Consider the following 24609-nt stretch of genomic DNA (forward strand, 5'->3'; position numbering starts at 1 on the left):
GGGACCGCATAAAGGAGAGTCAGGGCAGACACAGGGCGTCTAAAGAGGCCTTCTCCTCCCAGCAGGGCACTCCCACAAAAGAACACTCACCTGGCAGATGCACCAGAGACACCCAGCCCGCAGAGGGACTGGCCCAGAACCACCAAAGGATACACTTCCCGTCAGAAGAGCCCGGCAATCCTCAGTGGAGCACAGAAAGCATTGGATGGGCCAGGACGCCCAGGAGAGCAGGTTTGCCTGCAGCCAGTGTGGGAAGGTGTTCCTGCAGAGCTCAGCTCTGGCACTGCACTTGCGCTGGCATGGCAACAAGGCCTGCAAGAGCCACGAGAGCGACAAGGCCTTCCCCTGGAGCACCCACCTCCTGGAGCACCAGCGCAGACGCTCTGGCGAGAAGCCCTTTTCCTGCCGTGAGTGTGGCAAGGCCTTCAGCTGCCACTCATCTCTCAGCGTGCACCACCGAGAGGCCCTATAAGTGCTGTGCCTGCGAGAAGACCTTCAGCTGCAGCTTGCTGCTCAGCATGCACCGCAGGGTGCACACCCGGGAGAGGCTGTATGCGTGCGGCGAGTTGTGGCACTCGCCACCTCCGCATCCACACCATCCACACCGGCGAGAAGCCATACAAGTGCGGGTGCGGCCAGGCCTTCACCTGCCACTCCTCGCTCACAGTGCGCGAGAAGATCCACAGCGGCGACAAGCCATTCAAGTGCGCGGAGTGCGCCAAGGCCTTCCACAGCCTCGCGCGCCTCACCCTCCACCAGAGGACGCACACGGGGAAGAAGCCATTCCTGTGCTCCAACTGCGGGAAGGCCTTCAGCTGCCATTCATCCCTCATAGTGTATCAGCGCATCCACACCGGCGAGAAGCCCTACAAATGCCACCAGTGTGGCAAGGCCTTCAGCCAGAACCACTGTCTTATCAAACACCAGAAGGTTCACTCCAGAGAGAGGCGTCCAAGTGCAGCGAGTGTGCAGGGGAGGCCTGCAGCTGGAGCCCACACCCGAGCACCAAGTACCAGACATTGCACTGCACGGAGAAACCTTTCACCATCCAGCTCAATAGGCACCTGCTGAGCACCTGCTGAGAAGGGAACACCCAGGCGAGGGGCATGGACTCCACAAACACCTCGGGGGTGTAGCAAAGCTCTGTGTGCGGACAGCCTCCGGCCAGTAGAAATTGCCCTTTGATTGGGAGAATCAACATAGTAAAAATGGCAATTCTACCAAAAGCAATCTATAGATTCAATGCAATCCCCATCAAAATCCCATCAAAATTCTTCACAGATCTAGAGAAGACAATAATCAACTTTATATGGGAAAACAAAATACTCAGGATAGCCAAAACAATCTTATACAACAAAGGATCGTCTGGAGGCATTACCATCCCTGACTTCAAACTCTACTACAGAGCTACAGTATTGAAAACAGCTTGGTATTGGCATAAAAACAGAGAAGTCGACCAATGGAATCGAATAGAAGACCCTGACATTAACCCACAAACCTATGAACACCTGATTTTCAATAAAGGAGCTAAAAGTATACAATGGAAAAAAGAGAGCATCTTCAACAAATTGTGCTGGCAAAACTGGATGTCAACCTGTAGAAGAATGAAAATAGATCCATATTTATCACCATGCACAAAACTCAAGTCCAAATGGATTAAAGACCTCAATATCAGTCCGAACACACTGAACCTGATAGAAGAGAAACTGGGAAGTACTCTACAACACATGGGCACAGGAGACCACTTCCTACGTATAACCCCAGCAGCACAGACATTAAGGACCTCATTGAATAAATGGGACCTCCTGAGACTGAGAAGCTTCTGTAAAGCAAAGGATACTGTCGCTAAGACACAAAGGCAACCCACTGACTGGGAGAAGATCTTCACCAACCTCGCAACTGACAAAGGTCTGATCTCCAAAATATATAAAGATCTCAAGAAACTAGACCGTAAAAGGCCAATCAACCCAATTATAAAATGGGGCACTGAGCTGAACAGAGAATTCTCAATAGAAGAAGTTCAAATGGCCAAAAGACACTTAAGGTCATGCTCAACTTCCTTAGCGATCAGGGAAACGCAAATCAAGACAACTTTAAGATACCATCTTACACCTGTCAGAATGGCTAAAATAAAAAACACCAATGATAGCCTTTGCTGGAGAGGTTGTGGAGAAAGGGGTACACTCATCCATTGCTGGTGGGAATGCAAACTTGTGCAACCACTTTGGAAAGCAGTGTGGCGGTTTCTCAGGAAATTCGGGATCAACCTACCCCTGGACCCAGCAATACCACTCTTGGGAATATACCCAAGAGAGGCCTTATCATACAACAAAAGTATATGCTCTACGATGTTCATAGCAGCATTGTTTGTAATAGCCAGAACCTGGAAACAACCTAGATGCCCTTCAATGGAAGAATGGATGAAGAAAGTATGGAATATATACATATTAGAGTACTACTCAGCAGTAAAAAACAAGGACTTCTTGAATTTTGCATGCAAATGGATGGAAATAGAAAACACTATCCTGAGTGAGGTAAGCCAGACCCAAAAAGAGGAGCATGGGATGTACTCAGTCATATTTGGTTTCTAGCCATAAACAAAGGACATTGAGCCTATAATTAGTGATCCTAGAGAAGCTAAATAAGGAGAACCCAAAGAAAAATATATAGGCATCCTCCTGAATATTAACCTTCATCAGGCGATGAAAGGAGACAGAGACAGAGACCCACACTGGAGCACCGGACATAAATCTCAAGGTCCAAATCAGGAGCAGAAGGAGAGAGAGCACGAGCAAAGAAGTCAGGACCACAAGGGGTGCACCCAGCCACGGAGACAGTGGGGCTGATCTATTGGGAGCTCACCAAGGCCAGCTGGACTGTGATGGAAAAAGCCTGGGATAAAACTGGACTCTCTGAACATAGCGGACAATGAGGACTACTGAGAACTCAAGAACAATGGCAATGGGTTTTTGATCCTACTGCACGTACTGGCTTTGTGGGAGCCTAGGCAGTTTGGATGCTCAACTTACTAGACCTGGATGGAGGTGGGGGTTCCTTGGACTTCCCACAGGGCAGGGAACCCTGATTGTTCTTCGGGCTGAGGGGGGGGGACTTAATTGGGGGAGAGGGAGGGAAATGGGAGGCGGTGGTGGGGAAGAGACAGAAATCTTTAATAAATAAATAAAATTTAAAAAATGGAAAAAAAAGAAACTGCCCTTTGGAGAACAAGTCTGTTCATAATGACACTAACTGGTCACTTCCCCAATTACCCAAGTAATGTGTCATCAACTCTCTAGGCTCTCAGAACCAGACTGCTGTCCTTCCAAAAGCCTTGAGGTTGTCTCACAGCCATCCCTCACACTAAATACGGTCACTCCGGGGAAGGGACAAGCTACAGAAGAGATCTGAAGTTATCACACCATGGTGTTTCCCTTAGTGGGGCCAGAGGTCACTAGTGGGGTATCATGAGACGGGGCTTCCTGTAGCCTAGGCTGGAGTAGCTGGGAATGCCCTTGAAGATCTATTCAGTCCTCTTGTCTCTACCTCTAATGAGATGACAGGTATGTGAGAACCACCATGCCTGGTTCATGCCATGATGGGGACTGAATGGGGACGTCAGGCATGTTAAGCAAGTTCTGTACCAACCGAGTCCCTTTCCCAGCCTGCGAGACTGTACCTGGCTGGCTGCCTGGCTGGCTGGCTGGTTTCGTTTTTAGAGACGGGGACTCTGATTAGAGCTGGCTGTCCTGGAGGTCACCTGGTTGGTAGACCGAGCTGCCTCTGCCTCCTGAGTGCTGGTTTAACGGTGCGTGCTACCCCACCCAGCTGATAAATCTTTCCTGTGGAAATGTGGGTAGAGAGGCATACACCAGAGGTGTAGCTCAATGGTAGAACGAGCCAGGGAAAGAACGTCTCTCTAGTCTACATCGGCTGCACACTCACTGTGCCGGATGATCTGAAACTCCTGATCCTCCCACTTCCTCCTCCCACGTCCTGGATTACAGGTGAACACTGTCATGCTCAGCTTCAACAAAAAGTAGAAACTGAAAACGTGAGACGTATCCCAGTGGTAAAGAATTTGCCTAGCAAGCACGGGTTCAAGCCCCAGCACTAAAGAAAAGATTGAACAGACATAATTTCTGATAAACGTATGCTTTGATGAACTGCCTTCTTCTGTGTCCCCTGTGAACTTTTAAATTACTTTAAGTACGTATAGTTTATCCTTTATTTGTGTTGCAACAGTATAGATTTTTCCCACAAAAACCTGAACTCTGTGTGTGTGAGAGAGTGTGTGTGTGTATATGTGTGTGCATGTGTGTGTGTGCATGTGTATGTGTGTGTGCATGTGTATGTGCTTGTGTATGTGCGGGGTGTGTGTATGTGTGTGTGCATGTGTATGTGTGGGGTGTGTATATGTGTGGGGTGTGTGTATGTGTGTGTGCATGTGTATGTGTGTGTGCATGTATATGTGTGTGTGCATGTATATGTGTGGGGTGTGTATATGTGTGGGGTGTGTATATGTGTGGGGTGTGTGTATGTATATGCATGTGTATGTGTGTGTGCATGTGTATGTGTGTGCATGTATATGTGTGTGCATGTGTATGTGTGTGCGTGTGTGTGTGCATGTGTATGTGTTTGTGCATGTATATGTGTGTGCATGTGTATGTGTGTGTGCGTGTGTATGTGTGTGTATGTGTGTATGCATGTGTATGTGTGTGTGCATGTGTATGCATGTGTATGTGTGTGCATGTATATGTGTGTGTGCATGTGTATGTGTGTGTGCATGTGTATGTGTGTATGCATGTGTATGTGTGTGTGCATGTGTATGTGTGGGGTGTGTATATGTGTGGGGTGTGTATATGTGTGGGATGTGTGTATGTGTGGGGTGTGTATATGTGTGGGGTGTGTATATGTGTGGGATGTGTGTATGTGTGTGTGCATGTGTATGTGTGGGGTGTGTATATGTGTGGGGTGTGTATATGTGTGGGGTGTGTATATGTGTGGGGTGTGTGTATGTGTGTGTGCATGTGTGTTCTCATGTGTGCCCACACACTCGTGGAGGCTGGAGGTTGATATGGGGGGGTCTTCCTCTATTGACCTCACCATTTTTTAAAATGTTCACTTGTGAGTTGGAGAGACTGTTTTCTCAGAGGACACAGCACTCACCGCAGCCTGGAACTCCAGCTCATGAGCTCAAACGCCTGTACTCTCCAAGGGCACCTCCACGCATCTGTACACACCCATATCCAGAGTGTGTGTACACACACACACACACACACACACACACATTTAAAATAAAAAAAAATCTCAAATATTTCATAGGGACACTGTGTGCACTCTGTTATGCACACAGAGATCTGAGGACAACTTCTAGGAGCCTTTTTTTTTTCTTTTTTAGTCTTTTAGTTTTTCAAGACAGAGGTTCTCTGTAGGTTTTTGGAGCCTGTTCTGGAACTCACTCTGTAGACCAGGCTGGCCTCCAACTCAGAAATCTGCCTGCCTCCCGAGTACTGGGATTAAAGGTGGGGACACCACTGCCCAACAAGAGTTTTATTTTCCTCCTTTTTTGTTTTTTCTTTCTTTGAGATTTTTATTTTTAATTATGTGTATGTGTGTGTGTTTGTGTTTGTGCACCCCAGTGCAAGTGGCTCGGCTGTGGCAGTTATAAGAGGGTGCTGGGTCCCCAGGAACAGGGCCTGTGACCTGCCCAATGTGGATGCTGGGAACACATGTGCACCAAAACCCACTTAGGACTTGGACTTAGTGGCACATGCCTCTGTTGAGATCCCAGCACCCATGTAGAAACCAGGATTAGTAGCATGCTTGTCCTCACACTGCTGGGGATGCAGAGACAAAAGACCCTAGGGCTTGTAGGTCTAGCTAAATTGGGAAACTCAGGAATCTTTCATCAAGGGCCGTTTACCTTGTTTTTGGAGACAGCAACCTTGGGCTTGATGATGGTGTTATACTGGCTGGGAAATCCCAGGCCTCTGCCTGTCCCCTGTGTCAGTGCTGCAGTTTCAAATATGCCTGTTATCAGCAGTCCTCTGATGTGAGCATTGGGCATGAAGCATGACCCCTCCCTCATGTTTGTGCAGCAAGCACTACCACCTGGCCTGCTCCCCCATCACCTAAAGCTGTATAAACAAGCGGAGGAACCGAGACAGAGGGCAAGAGGCCGATCTACGGCCTGGATTGCCTCATTTTTAAATTCCTGTTCTAATGTGAGTCCTGGTCCCAGTTCACGGGAGTAGGAATTTGGAAATTCACTTGATGAATCCAAGAAATGATCCCAACCCCAGATTTGCACGCTGGAAAGAGCCCAGAAAGGTCCTCCGAGAGCCACTGGTCTCCAGGTCACTATCAGAAGCCCCAGGTTCTCGTTACAAATTGCTTTCAACTTTCCAGAAGTGAAAACCTTAAAGATCCAGGAGTTGTGTTCAGGCAAGCTGACCTCTGTGAGTTCGAGGCCAGCCTGGTCTACATAATGAGTTCCCGGACAGCCAGGGGTGCAGAGTGAGACCCTCCCTGTCTCAAACAAAGAATAAGAAAACAAACAAACTTGTGGGGTGGGACAGGAATTGTGGGGTTGTGGGTTTGGGGGTGGCCCATGCTTGGGCTCCAGCAGAGACCAGTCCCTTTGGCTCACCAGATAAAGGCGTTCGCTTCACAAACCTCAACGGTTCTATCACTTAATCCACAGCGGGAGCAAAGACCTGATTCTAACAAGCTGTCCCGGACCTCCACAGGCACACTACGGCAGCGCGAGCCTGCACCGGAATGTGCGCACACATCACATACACACGACAATTATTTTTAAGTTTTAAAATATAAGCCTAGTTAGTGGAAAGTCTGTGAGTCTGGGAAGTGCCCGAAAAAATGGGCAATGACACCCTCCTACCGACTCGCCCTCTTTGCTCCACTTCCCTGTGCCTTCCTGTCCTTGCCACGGGTTCCCACCAGCCTGGCCTAGACCTGTGTTCCTCATGTGTTCTTCAAGCTGCTCATGCCGGTGGAAAACCTGAGCCCGCCCCCCACCTCGGTGCTGTTTTTCCACACTCTTGTTTGGGTTCCAGATGTTCTAGCGGTTGACCACTAGATGGCACCAGAAGAATAACAGTGTTCAGAGAGGTCCCATCTTGGGTCTTAAAATAGCAAGGGTGCAAAATTTGAGAAGTCACTGGTTTTTACCGCTGAGTAGTACTCTAATGTGTATATATTCCACACTTTCTTCATCCATTCTTCCATTGAAGGACATCTAGGTTGTTTCCAGGTTCTGGCTATTACAAATAATGCTGCTATGAACATAGTTGAACAAATGCCCTTGTCATATGATCGGGCATCTCTTGGGTATATTCCCAAGAGCAAATGGATGGAAATAGAAAATACTATCCTGAGTGAGGTAACCCAGACCCCAAAAGATGAACATGGGATGTACTCACTCATAATTGGTTTCTAGCCATAAATAAAGGTCAGTGAGCCTATAATTTGATATCCTAAAGAAGCTAAATAAGAAGGTGAACCCAAAGAAAAACATATAGCCATCCTCCTGGGTAGGGGAAGTAGACAAGATTGCCAGGCAAAAAATCGGGATCTTAAGGGTGGGGTGGGAGGGGGGTAAGGGGAGATGGGGAGAGAAAAGTGAGAAGGGTAGGATGGGGAGAACTTGGGGCAACGGGATGATTGGGATAAAGGAAGGTTGGATAGGGGAGCAGGGAAGCACATATCTTAATTAAGGGAGCCATCTTAGGGTTGGGAAGAGACTTGGACCTAAAGGGGCTTCCAGGTGCCCAAGGCGAGGTCCCCAGTTAGTTCCTGGGGCAGCTGAAGATAGGGAACCTGAAATGACCCTATACTATAGCCATCCTGATGAATATTTTGCATATCACCATAGAACCTTCATCTGGCAATGGATGGAGATAGAGACAGAGACCCACACTGGAGCACTGGACTGAGCTCCTAAAGTCCCAATGAGGAACAGAAGGAGGGAGAAGATGAGCAAGGAAGTCAGGACCAAGAGGGGTGCACCCACCCACGGAGACAGTGGGGCTGATCTATTGGGAGCTCACCAAGGCCAACTGGACTGTGACTGAAAAAGCAGGGGATAAAACCGGACTCTCTGAATATGGCGGACAATGAGGGCTGCTGAGAAGCCAAGGACAATGGCAAGGGGTTTTGATCCTACTTCATGTTCTGGCTTTGTGGGAGCCTAGCCAGTTTGGATGTTCACCTTCCTAGACCAGGATGGAGGGGGGAGGACTTTGGACTTTCCACAGGGCAGGGAACCCTGACTGCTCTTCAGACTTGAGAGGGAGGGGGAGAGGAGTGGGGGGAAAGGGAGAAGAGTGGGGGGACGGGGAGAGGAGTGGGGGGGAGTGGGAGGCTGGGAGGAGGCGGAAATTTTTTTTTCTTAATAAAAAAAATAGCAAGGGTGTCCTGCCACACAACAGACAGCAGTGTGGTTGAAATGGCAAATGTCGCGCCTTTAGAATGAATGCTTTAAGCACTTGCTTCTCAACGTGGACATAAAATCTGGATGCTGGACATAGTGGCGTACACCTTTAATCCTAGTTCTCAAGAGGCAGACAGGTGTGTGTCTCTGTGAGTTCGAGGCCAGCCTAGTCTACACAGAGTTCTAGGACAGCCAGGGCTATGTAGTAAAACCCTGTCTTTAAAAAAGTAAAAGAGTTGAAGGCTGGTCTAGAGAGATGAGGCAGCAGTTAAGAGCTCCTGCTGCTCTTGCAGAGGTCTGGGTTGATTCCCAACTCCCACATGGTAGGTAGCTCACAGTCATCTGTGATTCCAGTTCCAAGGGACTCGGCACTCTCTTCTAGCTTCCACAGACAGCAGGAAAACACTCATACATGCAAAATAAAAACCGGAAAGCCACTGGAGATGTTAGGAGTTGGTAGAGTGCTTGCCTAGTATAAACGAAGCCCTGAGTTCGACCCCTAGCACTGTTTTTATTAGGCATGGTGCTGAACACTTATAATCCCAGCACTTAGAGATAAGGGTATGAGAGGCTCAAGTCATCCTCAGCTGCAAGGCTAGTTTGAGTCCAGCCTGGACTACAAAACACACTGTTTGGGGGTTGGAGAGATGGTTCAGCAGTTAAGAGCACTGGCTGTTCTTCCAGAGGTCCTGAGTTCAATTTTCAGCAACCACATGGTGGCTCATAATCATCTATAATGATACTTGGCACCTTCTTCTGCCCTGCAGGCATACACGCAGACAGAGCAATGTATGCATAATAAAAAACATCTAAATAAATAAATAAATCGAAAGAAAGAGAGGGAGGAAGGAAGGGAGGACAGGAGGCAGGGAGGGAAGGATGAAGGAAGGAAGGGAGGAAGGAAGACTGTCTGGCAAAGAAAAAAAAGACACTGGAGTAGTTTCCATGTTGCTGTGTGCAACTAGCACCTTTGGGGTCACTGTATCCATTGACACTCTGATACCCTGCACCCTTCCCAGCAGCCAGGCAGCTGGACAAAGGCTGCTGTAACTGGGACACCTAAGAAGATCCATGACGCAGCGAAAGTCTTTGCAAATATAGGGAAGTTGTTACCTTATCCCAAACAACATTTTTCTTCCTTCCCAATAGCTTTTGTTGTTGTTGCTCGTTTTGGGTGAAGCTGAGGATTGACCAGGATATTGTGCATTGCTACACCTCCTGTTTTTCGGGGTCACAGTTCTCAGATGACTCCCAGTACTGTCTCAACACATCTGGGTGTTTCAAGGGCATGCACATGCTGTGGACCTCTGTCTTTCTACCCATGGACTGAGTGTGCTTTTCCATGTCTTTCCTGTGTGTCTGCATATTGGATTATGGTGTGTGTGTGTGTGTGTGTGTGTGTGTGTGTGTGTGTGTGTGAGAGAGAGAGAGAGAGAGAGAGAGAGAGAGAGAGAGAGAGAGAGAGAGAACAGAGACACAGAGACAGAGAGAGACAGTGTGGTCAGTGTCTTGATGTCCAGCTGGCTTTGGTAGAGCACATGCGTGTTACAGGTTGTGCCGCTGTGTCCCTGTATCTAGTGTGTGTGCCACTGGTGGAGCTGTAGATGGCGGCAGAGGAGTGTCTCTCAACGTTCTTGCCAGATGACAATGGTGTGTATGTTGCAAGTTTAGGTGAGCACTCCTGGACATGCCTTGACATTTTGTCTAGTACAATGGTATGTGTCACAGAGAACAGGTTTAGTGAGTGTGCTGAGTGTTTGCCTCCCGTTTCTGCATGTGGTGGTTATATGTGTGAGGTCAGTACTTGCCTCTGTTTCATCACATTGGGAATTGTGTGTATGCGTGCTGCAAGAAATTCGGTCTCCGTGTGGCAGGTATCCCATGTGATTCATATGATATGATCCAGTTCTTTCACCATGCCTGAAGTGTGTATATTGCAAGGTGTCTTTCTGTGTCCCCGCCCTTCATCTATGTGTTTTGAGGGCTGATAGTCCTCTGCATTACTGTGGGCTGTCTGGACATGTGTGTGGCAGGATGTATGTCCCTTGGTGTGTATGTGCAGTGCCACAGTGTGTCTGTGTTGGACATGAAGGTCCATTTCCTCCTAGTGGATGATATGTCTAACTGCCCCTGTGTCCCAGGGAGTTCTGGAGCCTTGATGAGTATGTCTCTGCTTCTTTGGATGCAGTGTGTGTGTGGTGCATGCTGCCGTGTGTTTGTTCTGTGTTTCAGGGCTGCGCTGGTTTGTCACATGTGTGTGTTTTGCATTGAGTGTGTTGGTATTTCTATGCACCTAGTGGCAAATGTACGTATGCCACACACCAGACAACTGCTGGTGTGTGTGTGTGTGTGCACACACGTGTGTCTGTGTGCACGCATGTGTGTGTGCACACATGCATGTGTGTGTGCGCGCGTGCATATGTGTGGTGTCTGGCACAGCCTGGCCTATCGGAGTGATGTGTGCTACATCCTGCTGGAAACCAGACGGAGCCCAGGCCCCTCTCCAGTCCCCACATTCCTTTGTGCTCTGTGCTACAAAAAAATATTTGCGTTTTCCACGACTCATAATTTTTCCTCCTCAATCACTACCAGATGTGAGCTCTGTGGTCCCTGTCCCCATGGCAACAGAGGTTCCAGCAGTTGTGGTTCCCTTTTGTGGCGCCTGCCCTGGGAGCTGGCACTACTGCAAGCCCAGAGGGGGTGGGGAATACCGGCTGGTGAAAGACATTTTAAGGGGAACTCTCCTGGAGCGGGAGAGCCGGATGGACAACAGGCGGCAGGGCTGACTGATGGAGAGCACTGGCCTCTGCTCTGGGATGTGCCCGCAGAGGCTGCAGAAAGTCAGACTTCCTGGACAGTGGGAGGAGCGGCCCCAGGCCAGCACTGAGACATTCTTGCACTGCCCAGATCATAAGAGTCCAGACAAGGGAAAAGGAAGGAAAGAATAAGGAATTAAGGAGAAAGCAAAAGACCACTGTGGCAGGATGGCCTGGTAGGGGCATAAAGTGGTCAAGAGTTGGGCCTAACACGTGTCCCACCTGGGCCGCTGCCCCTTTCCGGCTGACACGGAGCCTGACTGCAGCCCCAGCATCTAGAATGGCCAGGTGCCTCAATGGACCAGAGGCCAATCAAGACCCAAGCGGGAAGGGTGCCTTCCTGGCACAGAGCAGCAGGACTCCTGCCCATGTGTTCCCCAGTCAGGCCAGCCTGAGGCGCTGTGCCCATCAGCCCCTCTGAATGCTCCTCCATTCAGGTGTGGGACCAAAATGGACCTCAAAGTGGTAGTCAGACTGGCCAGAGAACAAGGCCCCTGCCGAGGAGTGCCCTGAGTTAGCAACATTGGAGATGCATGAAGCAGGATCAGCTTTGGAGCTGGGCATCAAGAGATGGAAAGAAAGTGCTGGAAAGCTGGCTCTGCAGTTAAAAGCATTGTTTGCTTTTGCAGAGAACCCACATCTGATTCCCAACACCCACTGGCAGTTCACAACCATCTATAACTCCAGTCCCACGGGATTTTACATCGTCTTCTGACTTCTGTGGCACCAGGCACACACGTGGTACACATACACACATACAGACAAAACACTCACATATCTAAATGAACCAATCTTTCAAATTAAAAGGCAAAAAACATGGGAAAGTCACGCCGATAGTCTCGGCACTTGGGAAGCAGAGGCATAAGTTCAAGGTCATATTGAGCTACAACATGTGACCCTGTCTCAACAACAAAGAAAAGTGGGGGACGGGAAGAGCCTGCTAGCAGAAGGGTGGTGGGAGGAACCCTGGAGGAGCATGGGTCAGGGCTCGGAAGATCCAGTTAGAAGTCTGCTAGAAGTGGAGGTGCTAGGGTGGGGTGGGGACAGAAAGCCCAGCAGCAGGCTGGCTTCCCTCTCTGTCCCCTCTTGAAGCATGTGGAGGTGGGGGTAGAAAAGTTCCCACAGCCGGCAAGGCACCCACTGAGGCAAACCACAGGCTCTGTGCAGTGGCAGACTGCTTTGGGAGCTTGGCTGGAGGCTGCCCACTACCCATTGTCCCTTGCCCCCATCTGTCTCCAGAAACGGTTCTGTCTCCTGGATCCACCCTCCTTCCCAAGTGATAGCTCAGGACTGGTGGACTTGGCACACTTTTCTTCTTTTTCTTCCTCTTCCTCTTCCTCCTCCTCCTCCTCCTCCTTCTTCTTTTTCTTCTTCTTCCTCTCTCTCTCTCTCTCTCTCTCTCTCTCTCTCTCTCTCTCTCTCTCTCTCTCTCTCTCGTTTGTTTTTTGAGATAGTGTTTCTCTATAGTTTTGGAGCCTGTTCTGGAACTAGCTCTTGTAGAGCAGCTTGGTCTCCAACTCACAGAGATCCGCCTGCCCCCTGAGTGCTAGGTGTGTGCCATCACCACCCAGCTGGGCACACTTTTCACATAGCTCCTGGGGACCCACACTGGGGACTCCAAGGTTCCATTTAAGTGGAGGAGTCCAGAAGATGTCACATACAGGTTCCAAAGGGGCATCTTTGCCCACAGCCTCAGGTAGGAAGTAATCAGAGCACAGAAAGTGGGGAGAAGCATTTTATTAAGAAAGCTTTGGCTTGGCCCTGCTAGGAGGAACCCATCCTGGAGGCTCCAGATGGGATGGAAGCAGCCCTGCCCAGGGCCTATAAATACATCTAAGGCCATCAGAGTCGCCCCTGGGGTTCCCACAATCGTGGGGTGGTGGGAAGCCATCAAAACCAGCTTGACAGCTGAGGGACCAGGGCTGGTGTCGGTGGGGAAGGGACAGGCCAAGGTGCGCTGAGCTCCCTGAGGGGCAGAGACCAGCTCTCCTCCCCAGGTTCGAGTCAACCAGATACTCAGGAGCCCAGTCCGTGGAAGCAGCCTCAGGCTATTTTCAAGAAAAAGACCCTACAGCCATAGGCACCAGGCCCTGGCAACTGAGAGGCAGACACGCTAGGCGTCAGTCAATGACAGGGTAGCCCAGCCAAGCATGTTCTTGGCCAGTATGAAGTCTGTAGGCTCTCCCAGCCATGGCCAATGAGACGCAGATTGCTAGAAAACTCCCCAACACAGCTAGTGGGAGCGAGTAGCCAGCTAAGGGTCTGTCTGGCCGGAGAGCAGATCCAAGCCCACAGTGGCTGCTGCAGCCCGGGCCAATCAGACACAGCCTCGTGCCGGGCGCTAGCTGCTTGGGCCAATGAAATGCTTCGCTGCGGCCACGCTGGAAACGCCGCCGAGAAACGCGGTGGCTCGCGCCCTGCGAGCCTAGGAAGCTGCGGGTGGCGCGCCCGGCCTGCTCGGTTCCCCCGCCGCCTCCCTGCTCTTCTTCCGAGGCGGCTTCTGGATGGGGGTCTTCTTCCGAGGGGTCTCGGGCGCAGACGGAGTGGCCGCTGCCTTCTCGGGCCCCGTGGCCTCCGACGCCGGGGACGCGCGGACCGTCGAGGCGGGGAGCACGGAGCGCTTGGCTTTCTGCGGCGGCGGCGGCTTCTCCCGCGGTCCCGGCGGCCCCTCGGCGCGGCCCAGGCTGCGAGTCTTGTCGCGCAGCTCGGCTGCCAGCATGGAGGCGGCCTCAGGCGCGCTTCGCGGGGGGCCACCCGCGTCCGTGGGCTCCGAGAGACCCGGGCCGCGGCCGCGCGCTCGGGCTCGGGGCGGCGAGGGTGCGGCCGGGGCGGGGACCTCCTCACTCGGGCCTGGTGGCTGCACCGACGTGTTGCTGGGGGTCCGTTTCCTCCCGCTAGGGCTCGGCGCAGCCATGCGGCCTGCGGGTGGTGGCGATGGGGCGGCGGTGGCGGCGCCCTGCTTGCCGTGGATCCAGGACACCTTAGGCTTGGTGGCAGGGTCGGGTGGCGGCGGTTTCCTGCGCTCGGGCGATGGAGACAGTGACAAGCCCCCGGCCTCACCTCGGGCCCGGGCCGGCCGGGCCTCGCGCCGGGCCACACGCGCGTACAGCGCTCCTCCGGGCCCCTCCACGCTGGACGCCGAGCGCTCGCTGTCTGAGGATGCAGGGAGAGCGGCTGCCTCCTCCGCGGGCGCTGAGGTGCTCGTGGGCGCTAGGGACGCAGCGGGCACCTCAGTCAGTGCGGCAGGAGCTTCTGAGTCTCGGCTCTCAGTCGCCTCTAACAAGGGAAGGACAAGCAGTTACAACATCCAAGAATAGCGCGTGGATACAACCTCCACACGTGACCCTCCCCCCTCGGCCGAGGCCCAGCTGTCTCTGTGTGGTCCCGACATTCAGGCATGCCTGCTGCTTCCATTGCATTACCATGAACTTAGTGGGAACCCCCAGGGTGTGAGCTGACTGCTGGGGAATGAGGGATACTTTTTCAGGGCTCAGGCTCCAGACTTTGTGCCCTTCCCCCACCATACTCCAGTCTCAGGGGCCACAGCCATCCAACTTTAAGCTGCTTCACGTCCTTTAAGAAGTAAGGTTTCTGATGTTGAGGGAATAGTCACTTGCTCAAGGTCACGTACTGGCACCAACGTAGAAGAGGCCAGTTCCTTCCTAGTAGCTATACTGTTTCTGTCTCCTCTGCCATTCCCTGTCCAGGTCCAGTCCCAGAAGGTAATATGGCTGACTAGAAGCAAGAGATTTCACCCCAGCAGAGCAGAAGCGCTCAACTTTTTGCTGGAGGCCTGTGACTACAGCTCCTAGGTCTTGGTCTCTTGGTGCCCTGATTCCCTTACCACCACCTCCAACATAGAGAGCAAGGCCTTTCACTGTGCCGGAGGGATATGCACGCAGGACCACTCACCCTCGTGGGGCACACAGTACACGGGGCCTTCATCTGTGCTGTCAAAGGACGAGAAGGAAGCCCTAGACGACCATGATGGAGAGGGCTGCTCCAGCCCTGAGGGTGGCTCCAGGAAACTGCAGTTGAGTGTGTTGTCTAGGTCATGATGAGCCACTGAAAAAAGGAGAAGCAGAGTTGCCAGGGATGCTGCCTTTTCCCAGTCTGTACCTTTAAGTACCTAATGTGAACGGTGTGGTCATGACTGCAGGTGGGACATGAGGTTCAACTGAGTCACTTTAGCTCAGGGCTGAAGGATGGCAGCAAGCAAACCCAGGAAGAAGCTGGCGTGGTGGTGCCACCTGTAACCCAGTGCTTGAGGGTCAGAGGGAGGAGGGTCACTGTGAGCTTGAGACTAGCCTAGGCTACACAGCTGAGTTATGGGACCCTGTATCAAAAAAGGAACAAACAAACAAAAAAAAAAAAGGGCTGGAGGAATGGCTAAGAGCACTGGCTGCTCTTCCAGAGGACCTGGATGATTTCATTCCCGGACCCTCATGGTAGCTCGTACCATCTATAACTCCAGTTCCAGAGGATCTGATGTCCTCTTCTGGCCTCCACAGGCACCAAGTGTACAAGTGGTGCACACACACATGAAGGCAAAATACCTTACACATAAAACAAGTAAAAGAAATTTTAAAGATAGGTTTTTTAAAGAAGAAGAAGAAGAAGAAGGAGAAGGAGAAGGAGAAGGAGAAGGAGAAGGAGAAGAAGAAGAAGAAGAAGAAGAAGAAGAAGAAGAAGAAGAAGAAGAAGAAGAAGAAGAAGAGATACAAGCCCAATGCAGCCAGATAGGGAGCTGAAAGAGGAAACTAAGTGTACAGAAAACCATAGAGACCCTAGCCATGTGGCCAGGAAAGCCCCCATGTTCTCCAACCAACTCCCAACTCTGCCTGCTGGGACCTGGCCTAGAGGACTCCAGAGTTCAAATGGACAGGGGCAAGACAAGTGCTGGGCTCTGGCTTTCCTGATACCTGTGTCCGTAGGAGTTCTGCTGCTAGAATAAACCAAGGCATTTTTCAGCTGTCCCCTTGACCTAAGAGACTGATTGACCCCACCAATCTGCAGAAAGAAGTGGCCTAAAGGAAGGAACCACCTACTTGCCTGTCATCACATTGAACATCTACTAGCGACTCTGCAGTGGACCAGCCTGCTTTTCCCTAGGAAGGGTTCCAGTAACTGTGGGCAGCTAACCAAACTGTTGGGTGTGCTTCATCATATACACATATATGTCTCCTGCAGCTCTGCACTTCAATGTAGGGCAGACACCTACAGGTCAGGTGGCTGCCACGCAATCACTCATGGATTCCCATGCCTCCTGCATACTCCCCAACATCTGCCCACACATCTAGCACTACTTCCTTCCCCTACAGCCTCTCCTAGCAGCATCTGCCCTTACTTTACCCCCACTTCTACACGGAGTCTTGTACCCCTGTACACCATTTTCTAGAAACTCCAAGTCCCAGAGCCTATAATCTCACCTACGACTTTGGGCAGCTTCTGTCTGCGAAGCGGGATTCGGGGCAGCTTCATGCTGATGCGGCTGAAGCTCCCACAAAGGCGTTGAGGTGCCTTCTTCCTTCCCAGCGAGAGTTCCCTGCGGGGGCGGGGCCTGAGCCAAGGGGCGGGGCGGGACTGGGAGGGGAGGTTCAGTCTCGGTGGGAACAGAAAGGGGATGGCAGGAAGAAAGAGAGGGCTGCGCCCTGCCCCGGGGGTGAGGTCTGGATTCAAGAAGCACACCCTGTCACTGAGGGCGTGCGACCTAAACCAAACGGTGGGTGGGGGCTGGCTTGGGGCCTCACCGGCGGGCCGGATCCTTGCCCCGACAGGCGCAGCAGCAGCCGAGCAGCGAGAGCAGCAGGCCGAGGAGCAGCGTGAGCAGCGCGCCGGCGCCCATCACACCTTTGCGCTGATTGGTCTCTGTGGGGAGCAGCGGCTCAGCGCAGGATCACGCACCCCACTTCATTCCCTGGCCCGACGTTCTTCACCCACTCACCCAGGTGGCAGGCACCGGTGACCGGGTCGCATGATTCCTCGTGACAGCTGCAAGTCTGGGCGCAGTCCACGCCATGGAGCCCGGCCGGGCACGTTATATTACAGCTGCAAAGTTTTGAGGTCAAGGAGGGCCGCGGTGGCTCTCCAGAATGCCTCCTGCCCCTGCACCGACCGCCACTGACCGCTGGTCCCGGGTGCTCTGGCCAAGCCCCTGACTCCGTTCTCTAGAGGCTGAAACCCACCCCCACCCGAGGGCGGGCACTCACTTGATAACCACTGTTTGGAAACGTGTGTGTGTGTGTGTGTGTGTGTGTGTGTGTGTGTGTGTGTGTGTGTACTTTCTGCAGGAGGAAGTCTGAAGGATGAGGCGTGGTTACCAGGGACTGACCGTTGTGCGAGTAGAAAATAGAGATCCCAGTTCAGACCACTGACTCGCTCTACACCCTATCTTTTGGCCAGATTGCAGTCTGAGGGCAGGCTCCAAATCAGATACTGCCCTAAAGTGCTTGCTGACACTCCCTGGAGTATGGGTCCCTGAGGTCTGGCTGGAGGCCCTAGTGTAGGGTACGAATTCCCTATCCCTCTTCAGGGCCCTACTCACTGAGGTCCGTGAACACCAGGGCTGCAAAGGCAGCGCCCAGACTGGAAGTCACAGTGGCCGCTGCCGCAGTCAGAGCACACGAAGGCACAGTCCTCACCGTAAGTACCATTACTGCACTTGGTCTCGCACCTTGATATCAAGACAGGAGGTGTGAGTTGAAATGTGAGCCAAAGGCCACAGACCTACAGAACCCACCGTGCAGGGACTGTGTGGGAACCAGGACCAGGGAGCTGCGTGTCTGGGCCGAAATAAGCGCGGGCTGCTCACCGGTCGCCAATCCAGCCCGCATTGCAGCGCGTACACTTGCCAGTGACATGGTTGCAGGCGTGCCCGTCGCGGCAGGGTGGACAGCGGTGGCCGCAACCCTCGCCATAGAAACCGGTGGCGCAGGGTTGGTCACATTTGGTTCCGTTCCAGCCGGGTTCGCACGTCACACAACGACCATCGGCTACAGTGCAGGGCTGCTGGCCCTTGCACTGGCCACACCTAGGGAAGGGTCAGGAAGCTGAGCCGGATGGAGCTCTACCTCACCCCCTCCGCCTTCCCGCTACCTACCGGGCTCCCACGCTTACCTCCGGCGACAGCCCAGGCCATAGAAGCCAGCAGGGCATGGCTCGCGACAATACTTGCCCCGGTAGCCCGGATCGCAGGCGCACGTGCCGTCCACCGGGTGGCACCGACCACGGAAGCACTGGCAATAGCGATCACAGCGTGCGCCGAACGTGTGCTCGCGACACTGGCAGCGGCCGCTCTGCTGCTCGCAGGGCGACGAGTTGCAGGCACACTGGTTGTTGCAGCTGCGGCCCCACCAGCCCGCGTGGCAGAGGCAGGCGCCGGTCTGTGGATCGCACCGTGATGTAGCGCTGCAGTAGCATGCGCTAGCGCATTGCGCACCCCACCAGCCTGGCTCGCAGCGGCACGCGCCGCTCCGCGGGTGGCACGTGCCATGCTGGCACTGGCACGCATGCTCGCAGCGCGCACCCCAGCGGCGCGCGTGACACGTACACTGTCCGGTCACGTCCTCGCACTGTCCGTGAGGGTGACAGCTGCACCTCTCCTTGCAGTCGGGGCCCCAGAACTGGCGCGGGCACTCTGCAAGAACCCGGGGAGGGGGCGGGGGGCGGGGCGATAACTTAGTTGTTAGCCTGCATACACCCCATCCTCTGCTCTGCCATAGCCAGCCGCCCAAAGCCAATCTAGCCCCAATCTGTCTCCTTGTAATCTTTCTAGTTTCCCTTCAAGCTGTCCAACACCCAACCCCACCTAGCCCCGCGCTCACTAGTGTCGCAGTTGGCACCAAAGTAGCCATGACGGCAGCGGCACTCTCCTGGCCGCACGCACACCTCGTTTTCTGAGCACGTAGAATTTCCTTCACACACGGCTGCAAACAAGAAGGGCTGAGCTGCAGCACTCTTCCCACCTCCACCCTGCCCCTCCCCCGCCTGCCCAGGACCCCAGAAAGCCCCACTCACCGATCCCACACTCATCCCCCAACTGCCTCCAGCCAGCGCAGCACGTGAGCACCTGGGAACTTGAAGCAGAGGACGTCTGAGTCCGAAGCCCTTTCCCCTACACTCCTTCCCCAGCTTTCATGGTGTCCTGCCTTAGGGAGGTGCTTGAATACCCATGCCTGCGGCGGTCAGACAGTCAGAACTAACACTTCGGCCGCCCCAGAATTCTGGCTCATACAAAAGGAGCAAAGAGCACGACACCAAGAGCTCACCTCCAAGAACTGTCATCTACGGGGGGGGGGGGGGGCTCCTCCATCCCATCAGCCTCAAGGATAAGAAATCGGACACAGTGAGGCCAAGAAGGGGCCACTGTGAGCAGGAGTAGGGAGCCACCTGCCTCTCACGATCTTTTTGAAGGTCTAGCACATTTCTCAGGGTTCGGGGCCTAGCCAGATGGGTGTTAGGGATCCAAATGAGACATGACTACGATGGCACCATTGCCAGATGGGCCTGAGGGCACGTGGGGCTAAAACCCAGGGTGGCAGAGCATCCTTGAGGAGAGGATGGCGCCAGTATAGACCCTGCAGAGTTCCCAGGAGGGGTTTCCTGGAGGCAGACACCTGGGAACCTTGCCCGGGGAACCACACATAGGAGTCAAAGTAAACTGAGGCCCAGCGCCTTCCAGCGGCAGGCGGACTGGAGTATCTAGTTGTATTTAATGTTTTACTCTTGTTTATTTGACCTTACAAAGTGCATGCTATGTCTGTTTTTCAGGGGACTTCTGCTGACGGGCGAAACCTTGAGCTACACCCCAGAATTTCTGACTGCATCGTTTCAGGGTGGTTCATCCTGGAAAGGCCTCTGGTGTGAAAGCCCTGTCAAATGAAGCCAGGGAGGGTGCCTTGGAATTGACTTTGGGTGTACCCATTACAGTAGAAAGGACAGTCGCTGAAGCCATAGCTCCCCAGAGCCTCCTGAGCTCCAGAGTTTTACCTCCATCCTACAGAAATGTAACATCCATGTACAGTTTAGAGAAAACAAATGTGCTTCCTCTGAGGCTAGGGAATTTAGAACCCTGCAGGGTCTGGGGGCAGGTTAAAAGGAAAGCCCACACTGCCCCCAGACCAGTTTGGGGGTAATAATAATATTGTAGATACAATCTAGCTGCCTCAAAAGGCCCTGTGCCCAGCCAAAGAGTTCTCCCCCAGATCAAAGTTGGGTCCTTAGGGACAGGGCTCATAAAACCTTAAACTAGGGGAATGGGCTTTGCATATTTCCACAGACACAAGTGTAAACCACAGAAAACGAAACATGCCTGTTTTTGTTGTCCACATTGCCCATCCACCTTGCCCCAGGGATGCCAAGGATCCCTTCTCAGAGAGACCAGGGTCCACAGGCCCATGTCTCACTTCCACCTGGCTCTAGACCAGACTCTCCAGATAGCGCTTCTTCACAATTGCCAGGTGGCCTGGTGGGAGCCCAGAAACACTCAGTCCTGTCCTCCCTGGCTGGCCTAGTACACGGTTCTGTGCTTGGGAGTCTGGATCTAGGGCCACACTCAATGGTGTTTACAGATGGGTCAACATATGTGGGAAAGCAGACTGCAGTAACCAGCAAACTGCAAGCATCTCAACTTTCCTCTGGTCAGATCCCTGGGTCCCATTTTTTAAAACAAACAAGCATGCAAACATACATTTATCTCCCTCCACCTGTGTGTGTGTGTGTGAGAGAGAGAGAGAGACAGAGACAGCATATAAACAAACCACTTTGTGCATGTGGAGATTGGGGACAACTGTGGAGATCAGTGTTCTCCTTCCACCACGAGGGTTCTGGCGATTGGACTCAGCTCATCATCCTTGGTGGCATGTTCCTTTACACACAGTCCAGCAGCTTCAAGTCCCACTGTTTAGCTAAAGAACCTGCAGCTAGCCGGGCAGTGGTGGTGCATGCCTTTAATCCAAGCACTTGGGAGGCAGAGGTAGGCGAATCTCTGTGAGTTCGAGGCCAGCCTGGTCTACAAGAGCTAGTTTCAGGACAGGTTCCAAAGTTACAGAGAAACCCTGTCTCCAAAAACAAAAACATAAACAAAACCCTGCAGCTCAGAGAAGTTCCTTGTCTGCGCAGGGCAATTCACAGTAACGGGAGCGGGCTACTGGTATGGAGGCCTTTGACTACAGCTAGCAGCAGACCCAAGCCCATTCCTGTTCACCAAGACAAGCGTCGTCATTCTAGCAGGGATCATCACTGCAGACTAGGGTGGCTGTCGGAGTGAGCACTACCTTGACGAATTAGAAGTGTGCTACAGATCAATGCTCTGAAGGCCACTACCATTGCTGTGTGGCAACCAGCTCATTTCCCCCACTTTAGAGCCCTCTCATTAGATCTATATCTGTCCCTGGTCACTCCCAGATCCAAGCAAGAAAGCTTTTGCCGCTACTCCTCCTCTGGGTTCCCACACATCTGGCTCTCCTCTTGCCCCCAGACATGGCTCTTCTCTGTCCTGTCCATGCCAGCTTCTCCAGGGAGCTCTCCCAGTCCCCACCAGGTAAAGAGTCATGCTATGGGATCTGCTCCAGTGTGGCCTGACCCCTCAAAGCTAGACTCGTTAATGCAACTGCCCACTGGATGACATCACAACCCAGAGAGCTCAGGAGTGTCAAGAGCCAACCTCCTCTGTATTCTGTCCCCTCTGTCTCAGGTGGCCTCTTGCCATGCTGTGAAGCTGAGACCATGCTCACACCAGACTAAGAAGTAGGTCTGCTCTCTCTTCCAGCCTCCAGAGAGCCACCTTTCATCTCCTAACTAGCTCATCCCCTGTCTCAGAGCGCATCCTTACCTGGTTAGGTGTCCCCTCTAAGAAAAGCAGCCTCATTTTTAGACCACTGGACACACCTCCTGTGCACCCCCTCGCAACCCCCTCACACCCTTCCCCAGTATCTGCAGGGCTTCCAAGGAACCTTCTAGAAGGGGGAGGGGTGTACGGTGAGCTGTGTCTCAAATACCTTCAGAACTGCCTCCTTCTCTCCTGTAAGCCTGGTGGGTCTCCCCTGATCATGCTAAAGGAAAGGCACTCCCAACTCAATAACCACTTGGTACACAGGCACTGGACTCTGGGGCAGAGTCCCTGCACTAACAGGCCCAGCACAGCGTGCACAACATGATGTACTGGCTGAGCTCGCACCTCTTCCTCCTGGACCTTTTTGGATATAACCACAAGGATGGTCCAGACTCGGGCGGGCACAGTCCAGAGACCGTTCTTCCCACAAACACTCAACACACAGTCACGGCAACCTACCCCCCAACTCCAGCACCAGGAGCTGAAGTCCATCCAACACTGCTTAACGGAGATGGAGAAAGACCCAGAAAATTCAAGTATTTGTTAAACCCAGACAGCCGGGGCAGTGTGTCGTCAGGGTATGAAGGCAATTCCATCGCGGCTGTGTGAACAGCCCACCTCCTGCTGAGATCGGTCGGCGGGAATATTGGAGGCCAAGGGCTCCCCCACTCCAGCTTCACCCACAACCCGAGCCCGCCCGTCGGAGGAGGAGACGGCCTGGTGCGGGCTGACCGCCCTCCCCAGGCACCGCCCCGCCTGCCTCTGCCGCTACATTCCTGGGGCCGGGGAGGCCCGGGAGGAGGCGGCGGCGGCGATGCGAAGCAGATGGCTAGCCAGGCGGGCCCCCGCCTCCGAGGCGGGGCTCACAGCCGGGAGTGGTCTGCCGCATCACGATCCGATTTCGGAAACCGCGCGGTCAACTTGCAGCCCCCTGTCTACTTTGACCCTCCGAAACCCTGGCTGACGTTTCACACCCCCGGGGGACCTTAGACCCAGAGCGCAACCGGGGGCCCCAGCCTGGAGTGTCAATGCAGTCTCCCCAGCACCCGCAGAGGCGCCCCACAGCGGGTTCCTCGGCTCTGTGCTGAGATGACTTGAGTGCGTCGTGGATCGGACCAGCCGACAGGTCCCTGGGCTTCTGCGCCGACTCCGCGGCGTCGCTCTTCACCCTCGGCACAGGCTCCGGGCTCCTCGGCCTCTGGCTGGGCCTGTCCCACACCGGCTTCCCCAGCAAGATCCGCTCAGACACCCACCTCCGCGCACCCAGTGTCTGCCCTAGGCGCCCACAGGGGTTCCCATGTCCTCCCACCGCGCGTCCATCATTGTCCTCACCACTCCAGTTTCTGGTCCAAAGTGAGGTCCCGGCTTTTCCGTGCTCACTTCCACCACCATCCTCCTCCCACTCCGCGCCCAAGAACCAAGACAAATCCATCCTTCCCAGTCTCAAAGACTTTCCCAGTGAACAGCTCGCTCCTTCGCCCTTCTCGGCCCCCATTCCAGGCTCAAGCCACTGGCTCCTGGAGCCTGTCTGTGCACATGCTGTTCCCTCCCTCGGAATACCCTTCCTTGGCCTCGAGAGTAGCCCTGTTCTGGTCTTTCCTGACGTATTTGGACACTACACAGTACCACCTCTGGGGGCCCACAGCGTTCCGTTATCCCCTCAGGTGATCTCCGGTCCAGTTGGCCCTCCGATGCACCCCGGGGGCCCAGACTCGGCCTGGAACCGAGCCCAAGTCGCAAGGGAGGCCCGATGGACTCGTGTGACCAGTTTAGCGAGGTCCTGGATGCCCCGGACCGCAATGGGGCGCCGCTACCCCCAGCCCGCTTCGTGCCCCAAGCCTCGGCCAGGCCCAGCTCCTACCCGGGCGCGCGGCACACGTTGCGGCCTCGCGGGTTCAACTCCTGGGACGCCGCGAGAGCGGGCAGCAGCCAGAGCAGCAGCAGCGGCGGCGGCGGCCCTCGGGCTCCCTGGCACCGCGCCGGCCCGGCCCCCCGGGACCCTGCGCCCTCCATGAGGCGCGGGGCAGGCGCGGGTGGGCGCGGGCGCGGGTGCGGCCGCGGCGAGGGCGGCCGGAAGCGGAGTGCGAGGCCGGGCGGGGGGCGGCAGGAGGGGCGCCGGGCCGGGCAGGAAATTCCACATCGGCTCCCTGATCCTGGGCCAGCGCGGCCGGCCAGGCGGCAGCGCCCGCCCCGCGCGCCAGACCCCACCCTCCGGCCGCGCCTCCGCCCCTTTGCTCGGCCCCCGCCCCCACCTGGCCACGCACGAACTCCGGGCGAAGTTGGGGAGGCCCGGGCAGCGCTGCGGGAGGAAGGAGCTGCAGGAGTCCGCGAAAGCGTCCTGGTCTGCGCCTTTCCACCCGCCTCGCCAGACAGCACTGGCACTGGAGCCGCCAAGCTAGGGAGGGAAGGGGCCCCAGCAAAGGCCCTGCCTGGGTCACACACTGGCCTCGGACTGAAGCCAAGGACACCCCTCGGGGGCCTTGCCCTGTGGTGTGCCATCAACATCTCCT

At 54.1% G+C, this 24609-nt stretch overlaps 2 protein-coding genes across 2 annotated transcripts; one reads left to right on the plus strand and one right to left on the minus strand.

The window, feature by feature from the left end:
• The first annotated feature begins 205 nt into the window (after nucleotides 1-205).
• Nucleotides 206-1082, plus strand: Znf74 (zinc finger protein 74). The gene is given in 4 exon segments (XM_075963914.1): nucleotides 206-456; nucleotides 458-566; nucleotides 568-943; nucleotides 946-1082. Coding segments are annotated over 4 exon segments (873 nt in total).
• An 11908-nt stretch (nucleotides 1083-12990) lies between these two features.
• Scarf2 (scavenger receptor class F member 2) lies at nucleotides 12991-24174 on the minus strand. The gene is made up of 11 exons (XM_075969907.1): nucleotides 23961-24174; nucleotides 19285-19343; nucleotides 19092-19193; nucleotides 18385-18904; nucleotides 18080-18298; nucleotides 17813-17941; nucleotides 17213-17316; nucleotides 17019-17136; nucleotides 16698-16813; nucleotides 15181-15333; nucleotides 12991-14544 (listed from the first exon to the last, which is right to left on the minus strand). The coding sequence occupies exons 1-11, from the start codon at nucleotides 24110-24112 to the stop codon at nucleotides 13694-13696; spliced, it is 2523 nt and encodes an 840-aa protein (XP_075826022.1). The 5' UTR covers nucleotides 24113-24174; the 3' UTR covers nucleotides 12991-13693.
• Between the last annotated feature and the right edge of the window lie 435 nt (nucleotides 24175-24609).

Source organism: Microtus pennsylvanicus, chromosome 1, assembly GCF_037038515.1.
Source record: "Microtus pennsylvanicus isolate mMicPen1 chromosome 1, mMicPen1.hap1, whole genome shotgun sequence".
Taxonomy (NCBI): Eukaryota; Metazoa; Chordata; class Mammalia; order Rodentia; family Cricetidae; genus Microtus; species Microtus pennsylvanicus.

Bases quoted from the DNA above. Each gene is read 5' to 3' on its own strand.
- Scarf2 (XM_075969907.1), bottom strand. From the start codon at position 24,112: ATGGAGGGCGCAGGGTCCCGGGGGGCCGGGCCGGCGCGGTGCCAGGGA. The intron at 17,317-17,812 runs GTGAGTAGGGCC...AAAACTTTGCAG, and splicing joins CCTGGTGTTCACGGACCTCA to CTGTAATATAACGTGCCCGG. The intron at 15,334-16,697 runs GTGAGATTATAG...TCCTTTTTTCAG, and splicing joins GAAGCTGCCCAAAGTCGTAG to TGGCTCATCATGACCTAGAC.